The 18,595-nt window shown below is 35.8% G+C and overlaps 1 protein-coding gene across 2 annotated transcripts in view; it reads right to left on the bottom strand.

The window, feature by feature from the left end:
• MAP3K7 (mitogen-activated protein kinase kinase kinase 7) overlaps positions 1-18,595 on the bottom strand; it is a 68,338-nt gene that overhangs the window by 25,423 nt on the left and 24,320 nt on the right. Inside the window, exons 6-12 of one of the 2 annotated variants that reach the window (XM_004264808.3) lie at positions 16,817-16,941; positions 14,392-14,520; positions 12,034-12,164; positions 10,371-10,452; positions 7,571-7,701; positions 6,778-6,907; positions 4,108-4,188 (exon numbers count right to left, since the gene is read on the bottom strand). In XM_004264808.3, the coding sequence (XP_004264856.1) occupies positions 4,108-4,188; positions 6,778-6,907; positions 7,571-7,701; positions 10,371-10,452; positions 12,034-12,164; positions 14,392-14,520; positions 16,817-16,941 (809 nt within the window). The remainder of the gene's footprint in view (positions 1-4,107; positions 4,189-6,777; positions 6,908-7,570; positions 7,702-10,370; positions 10,453-12,033; positions 12,165-14,391; positions 14,521-16,816; positions 16,942-18,595) is intronic. The other variant, XM_004264809.4, reaches the window with a different exon arrangement.

The raw sequence follows: 18,595 nt of genomic DNA, 5'->3' as shown, positions 1-18,595 counted from the left end.
AACTACCCATTTACTTTCTGTTAAATATTATGTTTGGCCTTTTCCATATTCTACTTATTCTACTTAACTATATATTAACACTTACTTTTGGAAAATACCCAATATACAATAGAGCTAAATGTACCTGACTGAAATTAAAAGTGAATGAATAGTCATTAAAATTTTCTCAGTTAAGAGATCTAAATGCAGCTGAAATCATAAGGATTCGTAAAGTTTCTTTTCAGCTTCAAGAATATTATAAACAAGAAATATCAATTAAATTCAGGGACCTGGGCAAAAATATTTTATATATATTAACAAGATTGACTCAAAACATTTGCATATTCAATCTTCTTTATCAAATCCTTAAGAACAGTACATAAGAGAGTACGTAATGCTCTTTGGTCAAAGCATTCTAAAATCCAAGTAAAAAGAGCTGAATAAACAAAAATCCATGATCTTATTAAAGTCTTAAAGGACAAAAAAATAGAAACATTTAAAGCAATCCAATAATATGCCACCCATTCTCTTTTCTTCAAATAAAAGTAATACAAATTAAAATGTACTGGTTGAAAAGGAGAAAGGATTATGCTTTTAAAACTCCAAGTTTTAATGGAAAACATTTAAGAAAGCCTATTTCCTTTCCTGGAAGTCTTATAATGTTCAATAAACAAATGCATTAGAAAACTATAGATCAAATGGTTTAAATTCTGGGCAAGAGACTTCTACATTTACATTAACTTTGCTTAGGTAGCACACCATTATTGGGCAGGACCTTCTTCACAAATGAAGAGTTAGCAAAATGTCATACTCTATTGATAATTTGCTCTTAATTATGTGTCTTGCTTGGTAAAAAGAAGCCAGATCGATCTATAGCCACTCTCTGTGGGCAGGGGAAAGTGGAAAGAAGGGTTATCCATACCAAAGTTTGCCAATACCTCTTTAGAGCCATGGTCAAGGTAGAAGGGGTACAAAATATTGTGTAGTCTGATCCATAGGAAGTCCTGAGGTATTAAAGGTCCATTTCTGCACGACCTGAGAGACTGTTAAATTGATGAATATTGGTGTTAGCTGTAAGTTGCTTGTTCTTCCTCATTTGTTGGTGACAGAGTATATAATAGTGTTGAAAAGCAAGCAAAACACAAGATTTAAATTTGCTGACCCTACGACTAGGTTAGGCATTTTAGTCATTATAAAGATATATTAAAAAAATCTTCAGAGTAATAGTGTGTATTTAAAAACTTTTAAGACTTGGTAAGGTTTTAAAAAATGCAAGAAACAACAAACACTTCAGAAAAGATACATTTGTACACTGCCAATAAATACACATAAAAATTTATGTGATGCTTAAATGAGCACTCCTATTAAAAAGAGGCCGTTTATTCCAAGAGGTACATTAGACAGTATACTGCACTTGGCCAAAGGAAAATATTATTGAAACTACTTATCCAAAACAGATAAGATAAAAAGTACAGCTATATTTAAAAAAATGCTTACAAATGGGATCCAATGCTAATTAATGCCAGTTTGGATATATCAAGAAGTATCTGGTAATATAATCACAGGGCTTGTAGGGAAACCAACCTTGAGGAAAAAAATTCTAGAAGGTATTAAAAAATTGGGGGAATTAAATTTCATCCTCCTTTACAATTAAAATCGCCATGTAAGACATCTGAGATATTCCCAAAGCATGGGTTATATATTTATGTTTAATTTAAAAATATAACCTAAGAACAAATTAATGTTTAGCTTTTATGTCCAATTGTTTCAATTCCAGTGCTTGCATCCTTTTATTAAAGGAAGTGAAACTGATTAGGTTAATGTTTGAATATCTGGGAAAAAAACCAACAAGAATATTTAATAAAATGTATTACCGAATGATATTTCCATTTGAACAGCATTGTTACTCTGGCAATTAAGAGCAGAATTAAGCTTTTCTGACTCCGTAAGTATCCAATGTCATAAAAAAGCGTCTCCTGGCTGAAGAGCTCACTTAAATTTAATACAAACCCTAATGAAGTGCAAGGCAGAATTATTCTAACTTCTCTGACTCAAACAAAACAAGAGAACATGGATGTAATTTGGCATCAGAAGATCTAGGATGGGATCCTGGCTGTGTGACTCTGGGAAAACCATTCAACATCATCAGATCTAAGATTTTCATCTGTAAAATGGCTACAATTTTATCTGATAACCTAGTTATAAGACTTACGAAGGTAATTAAGATGATGTGCTTTAAACTACTTTATAGGCCACACAGCACATCTAACCAGGGTTTCTTAACCTTGGCACTGCTGACACCTCCGGCTGGATAATTCTTGGCTGTGGGAAGCTACCTGGGACATTGCAGAGCGTGTAGCAGCATCCCTGGCTTCTGTCCACCATATGCCAGTAGCATCTATTAGTTCTGACAATCAAAAATGTTTCCAGATGTTGCCAAATGTCCCCTGGGGAGCAAATGCACCCTGGAGGAGAACCACTGAGACTATTATTCTTTCTCCTCTTCTCTCTCCCTTGTTATCTTGTACACCATTGGCTATTTCACCCACTATGTGTGGGTGTATCTGTTCTTAATGCTTACCCATAAGACCGGATTAAGATTATTGTGCCATCTGCCTCAATTTTCCTGATTCCCTCAAACGTTTAAGATAATCACAGCTCAGCAGTATGTATGTTTAAATGTTGCCACTTCTTCAGTCAGAATATTATTCCCTTAAACTTGGGACCTTTCAGTGTAGAGGTAAAATGATCCTAAGTACTTTGCTAATTTTGAAAGCAGCTCATGACTCAATAAATAAAATTACTATGTGAAGAAAGGGTTAGCGGTATTCTCTGAATGGCAACAGTGAAAATGTTGTAAAGTAAACCACTTTGATAACTAGAATAAAAGTTAATTACTCTAGAAATAAAATGGTTAGGTATAGACAAAATGGCCCCTAAGCATTGTATAACTTATATTTTACACATATCTGTTATATACAAATTTTACATGTATCATAGTTCCTGGCTGCTGGAGCTCAATAATGGTTTGTTCATTTATATAATAGGCACATATTTACTAAACACTATGTGTGAGGCACTGAGCCAGATACTGCTGGTGCCATCAATAATTAATCACAAAGGCATGGTCTCTATCCTCATGTTTCAGTTTACTGGAGGAGAAAAGAACTAGACATTCAGATATAATCCAATACTATGCTAAAAGCACAATCCCAGGCAAAGAACAGTGTGCTGGAGCATTCACCTAACTACGCCCATGATTGTGTGGGGAAAACTATATTTCCCTGTCAAAATTTCAGGGGAAGAGGTGGAGGAAAACTTAAAGCAGCAGGGTAAATAAATGATGATTTTGATAACATATATTAACCAATACTGAAGGTCACATATGCCATTTAAGTTTCTATTGAAAATGGTGATTTAGATGCGTCTGTGAAATGATCACCATAAGCAATAAAAGCAATTTGCCAATATGAGACATGGAGGTACCGTGTGTGAGTTGGGTATAAAAACACGTAATTTGCAAGAAGATTCTCCTGATAATATACAGGAATCAGAACTGACCGTAATTCTTTGGCAGGATACCAAACAAAACAGCAAATCTCATTTAGTTTTACTTCATTTCTGTTTTCTAGGTTAAGGCAAAACGGTATTTAGCAACTCTTTTCTCAACTTCATATTTCACTTGTTCCCAACAGAAAGAGGCTGGGATAGAATGCCTAGAGGGAGCCCCAAAGTAGTAACGAAGGAAGGAAAGGAGCGAAGGACAACAAATATTTTTAAAGGATTTTTTCCTCTTTCTCCTGGGTGCAAAAAAGGTCTGGGTTCAGCTCTTCTGCTCACTTAAAAGATGAGAGGAACTTGGCAGAATTCTGGACTGGTATTCTCCCTTCCATGAAAACGTTCACTTTACCTTCTATTTTATCCTCAGTTTTGGAGATGTGAGGTTTCCTGCCAAGCCCACTTCAGTGTAGATAAACGTATACAGTTTTTAATCTGTCTCCCTAATGACTGCATGCAAGGTATCTATTTTCACGTTCTATCAAATTGGAGCAAGAAGCATTTTTTAAGTACCAGGGATCATTATTCCAGTTCCACAGCTATTAGACCGACTCAGGTGGTCTATGATACCTGATATGACGATCTCAGGGACATCCAGAATGTTGCCAAATGAAGCAGTTTTACGGTGGCCCCGTTTAGGCTTGGAAAAGGCTGCAAAAACACATATATACAGTATACATGCAAACAACTACAAATAGTAATAGAAAACGATGAACAAAAACAGAATACTTTTCAAATAGTTATGTTAATAACACTTCATGCAGAATGGCATGCAGAACTATCTAACTTTTCATCCATGCTTAGAAAAGGCGTGATTAAGGAGCAAACAACTACCAATACAAGATGTTTCACATATTGGCTTTAATTAGCAGGAAAAAAAAATAGGGCCAAGACAAACAAAGCTGCAGGGTAATGAGAAAGCTAGATTTCAAACATGTTCATAGAAATAATCTACCTAAGTGAAACCACTGAAGTACAATGGGGGGTTCTAGGATGAAACTGGGAAGGAAAAGAGGAGTTAAAAAGAGAAAAGCTGCCATATTTGTTTTAAATGAACAAACACAGGAATATATGTCCAATTAGGTGTTTCTTGAAGTGTGCTATAAAGTAAAATTCAGTGATTAAATGATAATTACTGAATCAAAGTATGAAATGTTTATGCTTTTATAATTGTAAATATTTAAACATACTTCTGGTAAACTGAATATTTATTGTAGTTTCCAAAGTTTAGGGTGTATTCCTGCTAAACTTGAAAAGTATTGAAAGGCTGGAAAATATGAACCTTTCAAAGTAAGACAGTTCACCAATGGATGTTCAACCATCTGTTTTACATTTAGGCAGAGAAAGGACAGGGTAATTCAAATGTGTGGTTATCTTTAATCTAGTGAAATAACACTTCTGTAAAGAATACTTATAAACCAGTACCTGACTAAAAAATTGACACGAGCAGATATAAAATTACTGTTATTACATTACAGAGCATTTCCTGTTTTAGGGTAGCAACCACTACTTGGCAGGTCTAACTTGAATGATATTCCTGAAATGAAAAAGGCTGCCGAAGTGTAAGCATGTGTTCCTGTGTACACTGTTCATTGGACACTACGCTACGACACCCCGACTCCACACAGAAACGCTTGTGACTCATGGAGGCCAGGAAAGCTTGACAGTGGCTGGTGACCTCCATTCAACTTGATCGTTTCTAAAGACCCATCTGTGTGGCAGAGACTCCTGGTCACCAGCGCAACAGAACCCCAACTTTACTCAGGACAGCAATGCTCCTAGATAAAAGACTGCAGATCCTTCCTTCCCATGGAGGCACAGGGCTCTTCCTTCCCATCTGACCCTATCACTATGGCCAATGACATCTATGTGGGAGTTGTTAGGAGGGACTTCTGGGAATGCTCCTTAAAAAATCCTGGGCATGAGCCCTTCCCCTAATTCTTGCTTCTTGATGCCAGGACTGTGGATGTGATGATTGGAACTGTAATAGCCATTATGGAGTACAAAGTAACCTTCAGGATGAAAGCCACACAATAGGGATTATGACACAGAGAGACAGAAGAAACCCAGTTACCTAATGATCATGGAGCCGACCTCCAGATTTGTTTGTGTGTGAAAAATAAAGCTTATATGTTAAAGACACTGTTATTTTGGATATTCTGTAATATCTAACTGATTCTAATGCTAACTAATAAAATAAGTGATTAGTTGAAGACAAGTATAGTTAGGATGGTCCTCTGGACAACTTCTTTCTGAAAAGAGCTTCACACAAAATGAAAATATTCTATTTAGAAAAAAACCATAAAGACCTAAAAAAAAGAGGACAAAAACAAAAAACCAAACAAATAAAACCCAAAAACCTGGTTAGCTAAGTTAATAAAATAGTAGGCTAATACACTTGGAAATATACTTGTATACACATATGTAGTTAAAAGACTAGAGGTAAATACACAAATTGTTTATCTCTGAGTGGGACAATTATGGAAGACTGGTATTTTTATTTGTTTATATTTCCACATTTTCCACAATAGAAATGTATTTGTAATCAGTTCCTCTCCACCCCTGGGGGAATCAGAAAGAAAACAATTTAACCCAGCATTACTAAATGAACCTGGTTAGAAAAGGTTAGAAGTTCACTCAGGTAACAAAACATGTAATTATTTTTGTGCTGACCAGTCTTTCTGACAAAATGGAATATAAATGCTAGCATTTTCAAGATCAAATAAAATTACCATGATCTTTTATTTTACAATTAAAAGAATTAATCCTAAACTTAGCTACTTTTGCCACTGAAAGTAGGAGCAGCAGCAGATAGTAAGGCCAAATTATATTTGGATCTGGAGTACATTTTCCTGCTAATTTCAAAACAAAGCATTTGCTATTACTTGAGTTCAGCGCAAAATTCTAGTAGAATCACTCAAAATCCTCCAAAACATCCTGGTTTTGGCAAAATTTCAATTTCTCACTTAGATTTTCAGCTCGTGTTTGAGCTGAATTACATTTGATAAAATCTGTAATTAGGAAGGTATATTTTATAATCCAAATAATTTTACAAATCATGCTTTCCTTATTTGGAATTTGAGACACTTTTTGCTAGAAGCATAGGAAGTATATTGTAAACTAACTTCCTACTTTAAAAAAAATTTAGGACATGCACAAAAAAAACCACTGACATTCCCACTACTGAAGCAATTGAAACTACCATTTTCACTCCTCTTTAGACTTTTATTTTCATTTTACCTGTGGTTGCAGCAATTCTGGCTTCTATTTCAGACATGTCAGCACTCATCCTCTTGCCTTCAGAGGTTGGAGGCAAGCTCTCCACACTGCTCCCACGAGAAGCTCCCAAGCTCAAACGTCCAGATTCGCTCTGTTAAAAATACAGGTCAATTTGAATCACTAAAGCTCTTTATATTTAAAAATCCTGGACAGCCTAGAAGGAGGAATATACCAACTGGGATTCTTAGGGGGTCTGTTCTGAAAGAAATAGAAAGTTTTCAGGGAGAGGGAGCTGTAAGGCTGAGGGAGAACAAGCTGCAGATACCGGCCTTTAGGATACGCTGGTCACTAGAGCTGGGAGTTACATGCCCCAAATATTGGTTAACCTAAATGCATCAGACAAGATGAATAAAATCACTCCTTAAAATGTTTTAAAACCAGTAATAGCAAAAATATAATAAATCTGGATAATATGAAATGAGAGATCTAGAACAATTCCTTTAACTGGGGAAGGAATATGCATTTTACATTTGTAACCATCAACCGTTCAAGTTAGGGATCACTGTAAGGCAGGAGTTGCACAGGTGGCAAAGGCAAAAATCATCAGAAGAGGAAATGATTTGACTGGTAGTGAATTCTAGGAGAAAATCATTACACATCTCTACTCTTAAGCTTGCCTGTCTGTTTCAGGAACAAGACTCAGGACTTATATAGAGGAAGAGGACAAACAATTAACTTGTTAGTATAATGCTCATGACTACTGGTTAGGTTACCAAAAGATTTTACTTTTTGTTACTTTAGTAACAAAACAAACCTGTTGTTTTGCCTGGTTTTTCAACAATTTTGATTCTAAGCGTTTAATAGTATCATTTGTGGCCGGAACTTGCTCCATATTAGTGTCGCTTTTATTACTGGTATTTGTAGAAGTGATGTCCATGAATGAGCCTAGGAAAGCAGAAACATTTATGACTACAGGTTGGGAATAATACAAAATGCTTCATTCAATAAGATGCAACTTAAATTCTTTTCTAAACTAGCAAGACATAAATAGAAATAAAATTGAAGACTTTTCAAGCTAATGAAGATACCCAAACAAACCCATTTTAAATGAAATTTAAGGATAGCACAAAAAGGGAACCAAAATGCCTAGTCTTCAAATAGTCAAGGATGACTTTAAGATTCTTAGCCTGAGCTAGTAGAATGGAGTGGCTATTAATCAAGATGGGGAAGACCACGGGAGGAATGACTTTGAAGTGAGCTCAGTTAGGAAATGGTAATTTTGAGTTCCTAGTAGATATCAAGCAAGTAGTTGGATATATGAGTGTGGAGTTCAGGTCTGGGATGGAGCAAAACATTGGCAAATACATGGTATACAAAGCCATGACACTGGATGAGATTACCAAGGAATGAATTTAGATAAGCAAAGAGCCGAATAACTGAGCCCTGAGCACTCTCACGTTTATAGGTTGGGAAGTTGAGGCATAAACAGCATAGGAAAACATGAGAACAAGTGACCAGAGATGTAAGATGAAACCCAGGCTGGTATGGTATCCTACAGATCAACTCAAAGTGCTGAAAGAAGTAGAGAGTAGTGAACTGTGTCAAAGGCTGCTGAGAATCAAAAAAGATGAGAACTGAAAAATCATTCATTTAGATTTTAGTAATGTGAAAATAACTGGTGATCTTGACAAGAGCAATTCTGGAGTAGTGGTATAATAAAAGACTGAATGGAGTGGGCACAAGAGAGAATGGAAAGAGAGAAGCTAGAGAAATACAAATACAGACTACAGCAGTCCCCCCCTTATCCTGGGGGGATACATTCCAAGATCCCCAGTTGATGCCTGCAAACTTGGATAGTACTGAACCCTCATATACTGTGTTTTCTCTTATACATATATAACTATGATAAAGTTTAATTTATAAATTAGGCACAGTAAGAGATTAACAACAGTAGCTAACAATAAAATAGAACAATTATAATATACCATAATAAAAGTTACACGAATGTGGTCTCTCAAATTGTACTACCTTATTGTACAAATTTAATACCTTTTCCATCTAACTAAGCACTATCCTGCACCGTGGCTGTAACTTCTGCAGTTTGAGGTGTAACAGCAAAACTAGCACAAATTTCTTTTTCCTTTGTCACAGTTTCACAGATAGACGTTCTTACTGCTGATCTTGGCAACCTCAGCATATGATTTTTTTTTTTCTTTCCTTATTAAAGTTGAGAACTTTCACCTTTTCACTTAGAGGAGGCACTTTATGGCTTCTCTTTGACATATCCGAATTGCCAGCATCACTACTCTTGTGCTTTGGGGCCATTATTAAATAAAATAAGGGTCCCTTGAACACAAGCACTGTGATACCTCGACAGTTGATCTGACAACCAAGAGAGCAGGATACACTGAACAAAGGGATGATTCATGTCCCAGGCGGGATGGAGCGAAATTTCATCATGCTACTCAAGATGGCTGCAACTTAAAACTTATGAATTATTTAGTTCTGGAATTTTCCATTTCTGGACCACAGCTGACCAGGGGTAACTGAAATCACAGAAAGTGAAACCGTGGACAAGAGGGGACTACTGTATATATGCTCTGGGAATGATCCCAGCAGAAAGGCTAAAACTGATGATGCAAGAGACAGGGAAGAATTGCTAGGAAGAGCAGATGGGATCTGCCGCACAAAGGAGACAGGCTTGCCTTTGGCTAGGAGCATGGATAGTTCAGCCACAGAACAGAAGAGAGTGCAGAGTAGAGGGGCAGATACAGGCAGTGGGGAGAGTGGGCTGGGGGAGCTTTTTTAAAAAACATTTATTTATTTATTTGGCTGTGTCGGGTCTTAGTTGTGGCATGTGCGATCTTTTGTTGCTGTGCTTGGGCTTATCTCTAGTTGTGGCACGCAGGCTCAGTAGCTGCGGCACGTGGGCTCTCTAGGTGTGGCTCTTGGGCTCTGGAGCGCGCAGGCTTAGTTGCCCCACGGCATGTGGGATCTTAGTTCCCCGAAAGAACCCGCATCCCCTGCATTGGAAGGTGGATTCTTAACCACTGGACCACCAGGGAAGTCCCTCTACTATCTTTTTTGATGACCACAAACTATGGAGCTGAGGAACTCCTGAACTAAAACACAGCTTCTTAAATAAGGTCTCTGTAGATTGTTCTACAAAGACCAAAAAGTAGGGTGTTCACGATAAAGGAAATACGTTGTTTTATATATATATGTATGTATGTGTGTATATATATACATATGACATGTATGTTTATATATATGATATATATTTATAATATATATATATTTACAATAATTTCTGATACTATTTGATCTAGCAGTATCTAAGAACTATTTTTCAAATAAAGAATGACATTCACAGCAATGTAATATCCAATCTTTTTATATATAACTGCGTAAGAATTTCAAGACTTGGAAACAGGTCTTCAGCAACTCTTTAATCTGGGTACCTGCATGAAGAATGGTGCACCTGGAAATTCAAATTGAAGTCAATCTGCAATTAAAATGCAAATGAGGACATCATTCATTGCTTCTTGATTATAACTTCATGGGAACAGAGACACAAAAATTTAGGTTATTACTGTTCTACTCTATCCATTTACCTGTACTGGTGGCAGAGTTGCTCTGTCCTTCATCTGAATACTGGCACGGGTATTGTAACGGCTCATCTGCTCCTGGAAAGTACTATATATATAAAAAGTAAACAACAATTTAAACTTTCTTTAATACAAATTAAATCTTGTGAAAACTAACTTAAAAGGTACATTTTAATTACTTCCTTTTTGAGATTTTAATGTAGCAAAAATTGCTGCTTTATTTTCACTAAGGGATACACTGAATTTGTAAATACCTAAGGTTTTGATTTTACAAAGACAATAATGTGCTACTCTTCTGAATTTCAACTATTATCAATGCCATGTATCTACCTACATATCTATTAGATAGATAGTCTAGATAGTCTTAAAGAAAACTGCCAATATTCCTCTAGAGGAACATATGAAATACAGTAGTATTATTCCTCATAATTAAATGAAACATATTTATGTTCTCACAGCAGTGATGTAAACCTGCAAATTGTTGAAATGACTTAGTCTGACAACTGAAACGGTATGCCATAATTTGTTAGAACCTATATTTTAAATATCAAGGATTATGGATGTCCCTCTATGAACTAGAGATAAAATACTGGATATATTTGTCGGGTGAAAATTAGAATTTCAGGAAAAAAAGGAAGGTTTTCTCCTCAAATTAGACAAAGTACATAAAAGCACAGTTAAAACGTGAACAATTTATGTAACCCAAAGTTTTAAGGTATCTGAGCTCTCTTCTTAGGAACGTATCTTCAGGTCCTAGGATTCTATATATAGCTAGTATCCAAATATGCAGTTAAGCTTTAATCAGATTAGTTCAAGCTGGTTTGCCTAAGTTATTTTCATTAGAATGAAAAAACTAAATTTTTGGCCATTTAGGAAATTACTTAATCTATATTTAAAGAGATTGAAAGATTCTTCTACTTAGCAAATTGTTCTGAAATTAGGCACTTTCATAAGTACATAAACTTTTTAAAGTCAAGGTACCACTCGATAGATTTGTTAGTGCACCAAAAACCAGAGGCCTAAAATTATTCAAATAATTCTAAGTGTTTGATTTATAGATTAGGAAATTCTAATAATCATTTAAAAGATCCTTCTAAATTCCAAAATTCTACAGAGCCTAGAAGAAAGTTTAACTTTTTAACAGCAAATGAAAAGCTGAAAATATGCAATGAAAAACCAAAAGGTAAAAATTACTTAGATAAACGTGTCTGGGAATGAAACCTCTCTACTGCACTACATAAATGACTGCTTGATAAAGATCTCTACTAAAGAAAATTTAAAACTTAGCAAGTATTAGAGCCATAAAATACCTACGTCCTGTAAAGGCTTTAGAGATCACCTAATTCAACTTCTCTCACATTACAGATAAGGCAACAGGCCCAGAAACAAACACATCTGTCCACTAAGTTGAGCAGAAGGAAAAAGCACGTCCAGAAACCTAGTCTTGCCATCTTTCAATTATAAAGAACTAGTTCTTTTTCTTTTTTTTTCCAAAAGAATGTTTCCTCCTCTGATTATATGAGTAAAGAACACCCATTCTAACATGGAAAATACAGATAAGTATGAAGCAAAAAAAGAACAATACTGTCCCTTTACTTTAAAACCCCATTAAAAGTCAGTATATATAAAATTCCCTTAAACCCAAAGCCCCTCAAAAGAAGGATTATACCCGCATCAAGTGAGTCATTATTTTCACAATTTCCTCCATTGAAGGGCGCTGAGAAGGATCTTTAGACCAACAACGAGTCATCAGGCTCTCAATGGGCTTAGGTAAATTTTTGATCAGTGGTGGTCGAGTACCTACAATTGAAAATTAGAGGAGGGGAGAAAAGAATGTATTTACTCAAAGAATGGTGTAAGTTGTTTTTAAATATGCATTTCTGAAGTGTTATTTATTTTATAGATCTTGTAATTTAAGATTTTTTTAGGACTAAAAGTACCTTTTTTTTTGTCTTTTGGATTAACATTATATTTTCATAAAACAGAAGCTACACCTTTTGAGAAGCCAAATTAAAATTTTATATACATTATGACTGAAAGTTAATAATATTTCATTTGCTATAAACACTCTTTTAACAAATAATAATGGCTTAATGTGTATTTTACTAAGAATAAAATGGTGGCTTGAGGTAATCTTATTTGAACTATATTTTCAGATTTATCGTAACAATTTCAAATGTGTTTGACAAATCATCTTCCATATGTCAAAAGTCATCAACTATGGTGTTATACTCACTGACCTCCAAATGGCTCTTTTGTGGGAGACAGGTCTTAGGGTTGCTGTGAATCAATCATTTCACAAGCTGAAAACTGCCAACTTTTGTGTAGTTAACAAGACTGTAATATCATTAGTAAGGTCCCTAACTTAAAGGAGGCCTCAAGTATAATGAAATCTTTGTAAATTTATCAATTAATAAGTTCTTTTATTCCTTACTTCATGGACATTCAATTATTTACTGACAACTGACAGAAAAAGAAAACAAACTGTCCTGTTCAATGCTCTAGCATTCTCTACAATGACAAGAAAGGTAGTACAATGAAAGGTAGCATAGGAAACTGGTAAACACATTTGAGATTACTCAGATTACTGCCTGACATGTCTATGAATGATCAAAATAGTGAGGCATATATTTATTTCTATCACATGTGGAACAGTGCTTTAAAAATGCCATTAATCAGAATAATTATTATCAAGTGATAGAAATTAAACAACAGAGAGTGATGTTAAAAGTTAGAAGGTTAAGCAATTTCCCTTCATGAAAAGTTTATTTCCCCAAAGCAGCTGGGAAGTAACTTGATTAATAAGGATATATTCTAATATCATGAGCGGTCAGAAACATTGTAACTACAGGTATAAAAGGAATAGGAGGGATGAAAGGACACTGTGTCCATAAATCAATATAACTTAAAAATATGGGCATTTGAGCCAGAAAGATCCAGATTTAAATCCCAGCAACACCACTTACTAATCTTGTGACCTCAGTCAAGTTATTTAACTGCTCTAGGTCTCAGTTCCCTAATGTGTAAAATTGTAAAGTGAGGCAATAATAGTACTCGCCTCATAAGAGTGAATGAGAAGATAAAAAGAAAGACTCTGTGAAGCACTTTGTGTTTTGCCTTTATGAATAGCTTAAGTAACAACACTTATTACAGTAAGTCCCCTACATATGAACCTTCAACTTGCGAAGTTTCAAACATATGAACATGCGTTCCATCGACGTCAGGTGTGAGTGAAATTGCAGCTTGCCCTCTGTCTCCTATTGCTGACGATCCCTCAGCTCTACCATCTCCCACCTCCTCTCCTTCCTCCAGTCAGTAACTCTTCTTGCCTGTTCACTTGATGCCAGCCTCCATATGCCAGCTGTTGTACTGTACTACTGTACTTTTCAAGATACTGTACTATAAGGTTTAGAATGTTTTCTCTACTTTTTGTGTTTTTTATGTATTATTTGTGTGAAAAGTGTTATAAACCTATTATAGTACAGTACTACATAGCTGACTGTGTTAGTTGGGTACCTAGGATAACTTTGTTGGACTTATGAACAAATTGGACTTAAGAACGTGCTCTCAGAATGTAACTCGTTCGTATGTAGGGGACTTACTGTATTATGCTTTGCTTTCTCTCCTCAATGAGACACTTGCTTCCTAAGGAGAAAAAGGCAATAGCTCCCTAATTATCTGAACCATGTGAGAGATTTTAATTTAATCTTTAAATTTTATTTTTTCCAAGAGAGTCCAGTCCAGTGCTTCTCTGTCCCCTCCAGAGAGCCAACCGAGGTAGTTGGCTCTGGCTGTCTACTGATGGCCTTTCCCTAATGAGCACAGCCAGCAAACCTTCTCAGCTTTGTGCAAAGCCAGGACTGCTCCCAGCCCTTGCCTGTTTTTAGAGTAGGGGGGAGGGCTGGAGACTGGTAATAAGAAATTGTATATTTTAATATTAGGGATAAATGGTCTTCTTTGGGGGAGAAACAATTTCCAAATAGGAATAAAATATATAAAATATATTGAAGAAAAAAATTTCACAAACCATTATGAACAGCCCACATGATACGGAAAGCTGGGCCACCAATTTCATCAAAGGGTTTCCGACGTGTTATCACTTCCCAGAGGATAATACCCCAGCTGAAGACATCACATTTTTCACTATAATTGCTACCTAGAAAAAAAAGGTAGTAAAGTTTCAAGACTTTTTCCCACATGACTAACAGAAGCAATTGCTTTCATAAACTTTAAGAATGAGCATCATGTACAAAAACAAGAGAATGCCCCATGTAGAGCTGAGAAATTACTCTTTCTGAAGACCTCAAGTCTTTGCAATAAATACATTTTTAAAATGAGTTAAGTATTAATAATGCACTAAAAAATCCACTTTAGAAAGCTGGTCATTTTTTACCTTCTCATCAAGAAACAGACCTTATCTTTTATTTATTTAGACTTATATTTTCTCTGGGGCAAAGTATAAAACATTTGTACACTCCTTTCTATAATTTCTTAATCTTAAATGTTCTTCTCCCATTCTCTTGATGCTACTATCAAAGCAGAAAAAATTTCTAATCTAGTGTTAAGATTTTCTTTTCAAAATATCTGGTGAGATAAAATTATTAATTTACAAACTTAAAAATAAGTTGTAAGCAGGAAAAACTATGAATACAAATTTACAGTAAGCAGATTATGCAGCAAAATATATATGATTACTAAGTTGGCTGGTGAATCAGCACAATTAAATAGCCAAACAAACCCCCCAAACCCACGAACAACCCACTATAACAGTGACCAATTATTACAGCAATAGCTATGCATGTACTTTACAAAGGCACTAGGCAGTGCACTGTAAGAGTTACAATGACTTTACAATCTGATTTGGGCTACAGGTGCTGACATCTTTCAGAAATGAAGAAATCTACATAGGCTAACAGTCTGAGCTTTGTTGCTCTAAACAATTAACAGCAACTTTTATTTCTAGGTTCTTTTGTATAAACAAATCTTTCGGCTCTTTCGGCTCTCCATACTACAGTAATAACTGTGTTATTTTAACTCAAAGAAAGGCACATGAAATAAATAATTTTAAAACAATGCCAATTATATGCATTCTGTATACAAACTTGAAAACAGGCGGCATTATTTAATTTTATATAATTTAACACTTGCTTGTCCACTAACTTTTTAACTGAATTTTGTGGCAAAATAGCTCCACTCAAGTGACCAGCTGCATAGCAAATTTTTTTCTCTTGGTGGCTAAAAACAAAGAACAAAAAATTTTAAATTCATCAAAAATAAGTCAAAATCAGAATCTGATTACTAAATGTTTCTGAATTTTATGGGCTTTCATACTTCCTAACATATGAATCACACATCTTCAGTTCAACTTTTCTCATTTAAAAGATAAGTTGATGTTTTTATATAGAAACCTCATATGCAATTTATGGACCACTCTTTTAGAACTTCAGTAAGACACAGAGACGTAAAACAAAGTAGGCATAAGCTTATCCTTTACTTAAGGTCCTTAGTATATTTACTTGTGGTCCTTGCATTCTTTCTAAGGCATGCTCATTTAAACTTTAAACTGCTAATTCTTAATCGCTAGGAAACCAACACAAAGCACAGTAGATCCTCATTATTCCCAGTATTGTTCTACAAAGTTGCTGCGAACCTTGAATTAGTGAACACTGAATCATCTGCTCCTCGGGGAATTACAGGGTTGGGCTCCTATACTGATCAGTTGACATTTTTGTCAACTGATCAATACATAACCTTGTTTTATGTGTGTTTCTGTTCAAAACACCTCATTTAATATAAATTGTTGATTCATTAATATTGAACTCATGGCCAACAGCACTGTAATTCATGCCTGAATGAAGATTAGCTAGCACATGTATTTTCTCTGTAAGACACATCACAGCCTTCTGATACTTAGGAACACTAGAAAGCACTTCAATATTACTCGTAGAGGCCATTTTAAATGGTGAAATCATCAACACAAAGCACAAAAAAAGGAAAAAAATGAGGCACTAAATACATCACAGAAGTGATATAATATAAGAACTGATACAACAGGGCAGAGCATTGCCTTGTTTGACCTCAGCTGGGAAGGTGTGTGTTGGGTGACTAAATTTTTCCCTGCTTTGTTCATGCCTGTGAATAACTATGAAAGAATTATGAGTACTGATTTTAGGATACAAGTAGGCAATTTTGCAGTTATGGAACCTGAGAATGAGGATCAACCGTACATATGCTTGAACTTCATAGAGGGTGCTAGACAACTTAAATCTTGCTGTGAGACTCAAGATCTAAGGCTATATTTATTTAATACCTCCTTAGACTTTAGTATATATCTTATAATTATACACTATGCAGAAATAAAAGCATGGAAACAGGGCAAAGCCATAAACACACTGGATTTACATGGAGTAATAAGGCAGATTATCAGTCACATCATGCTTTTGCCATTTTACCTTCAAAAACTTCAGGTGCCATCCAAGCAGCACTCCCCTTATTATTGGTCATGTGTGTCTGAATGTCACAGGCTGTACCAAAATCACAGATTTTTAAAACTGTCCCCCCTGCAACCAGCAGCAAGCTGTTTTAAAAAATAAAAGGTTATAAGACCAATATTTGATTCTACAATAAAAGAAGAGACATTTGTGGAAACAGAAAAGGTTAAGCAAAATGTCACCATTCAACTTCCATGAAATGTTACCCACTCACCTATAACAGCTTAATAATACAGAGGAATATCAGCAAAAATTGACCTTAACCTAGTTCTCTTAGGGAGACTGCTAGACCCAAATTTTGATGTCTCCATTTCTATCTCCATAATTTTTCGTGACTATGCTTCTCTGTGGGCCAAAATAAAACATGGGGTTTAAAAAGCATCTAGCAAGTGAACATTATGGTGTCCTGAAATGGGAGTGGATGTATATCAATACTTTCATAAATTGTTCACCCCCTATACTTAACCTTAACCAGTGTTTTTCAAGCTACAGGCAGAAACCTAGTCACAAAATTCTAGATCACAGATCTGGAAACCTACATCACAAAACCAATTCAGTAGACTATGACAGCATTTAAAAAATAAAATAGAAAATATCGAAGTGCATCACAACTACTAAGATTAAACATTGTTTCAGGGAAGTTCAGTTTCAGTTCTATATACATTAATATGTACACACGATAGATTGTCAAGTATTTCTTACTGTGGATGATGGTCCTGAAGTTTGCAAACCTGCTTTGCTCACCTGCTTTGCAGTGAGCAGAAATGAGTCTTTAGCCTAACATAGCAAGACTGGTTAGCTGTTCACTGACCCTATTTCCTTTCTTCTCTGGGTACATTTCTTAGCCTTCTGAGCAATTACGTATGGCTATATGACAATTATAGTCAATAGAATGTGATGTACTTCACCTCCAAGCCCGGCCCATATGAACTCTCACATATATAAACTCCTTTTCCTTTCCCCATATGTCACTGAAGGCACAGGATTCTGAACTACAAGACAGGAGGAATCTGGGATCCTGACCCACCATGTGCATCAGGAACATTCACTTTGGACTTTACGAGCAAAACCCACAAACTTTGTACTTTAAGCCATGAGACTTCAGGGCTTATATAACAGCATCACTGTAACCAATATGAGAAATGGTATTGAAATGGGTGTTGCTATAATAAAAATCTAATATATTTGGTGTTGGTTTAGCAGTAGGCAGCAAGAACACTGAAAGTGGAAGCTGGAAAGAGAGAGATCCATGTAATGACGTGGCAAAACATTTGGTAAAATTTGTCTCCTGTGATCATTTGTGGCTTTAAAGGACTGGAAAAGCTGACTTCTTCGACTCCAAACAGCAGGAAATAAGATTCACAAAGGCCCATTAAGACAGCATTGCAGCAAAGAACAAATTAAGAGAAAAGTACTTCCCATCTCAGCTTCATGACTTCAAGTTGCCTCCATTTAGTTGAGAAAAGGCACTGAGGCCGGGAATTCAATAAACCAGGCTCAAGATTTTGTCTAAGAAAGAACTGTGGTAGTATTAGTCACAGGAACATGGAACTGACTGGAACCTGGGGGATCAAAAGCCCGCGTCTGAGGAAATTATACTGCCAACGGAACCACAGGCCTGGAATAAAGATGCTTCTGACTGTCGTACAATGCCCTCGGACCCCAGATGTGCAGAAGCAGGAAGCAGGCTATGAAAGCTGGACAGCTTCTGAGGAGAGTATATGGCCCAACACCTACTCC

The sequence above is a fragment of the Orcinus orca genome, chromosome 12, assembly GCF_937001465.1.
Source record: "Orcinus orca chromosome 12, mOrcOrc1.1, whole genome shotgun sequence".
NCBI classification, from domain to species: domain Eukaryota; kingdom Metazoa; phylum Chordata; class Mammalia; order Artiodactyla; family Delphinidae; genus Orcinus; species Orcinus orca.
The sequence above is the reverse complement of the archived record's forward strand: the minus strand, read 5'-3'. Positions and strand labels throughout refer to the sequence as shown.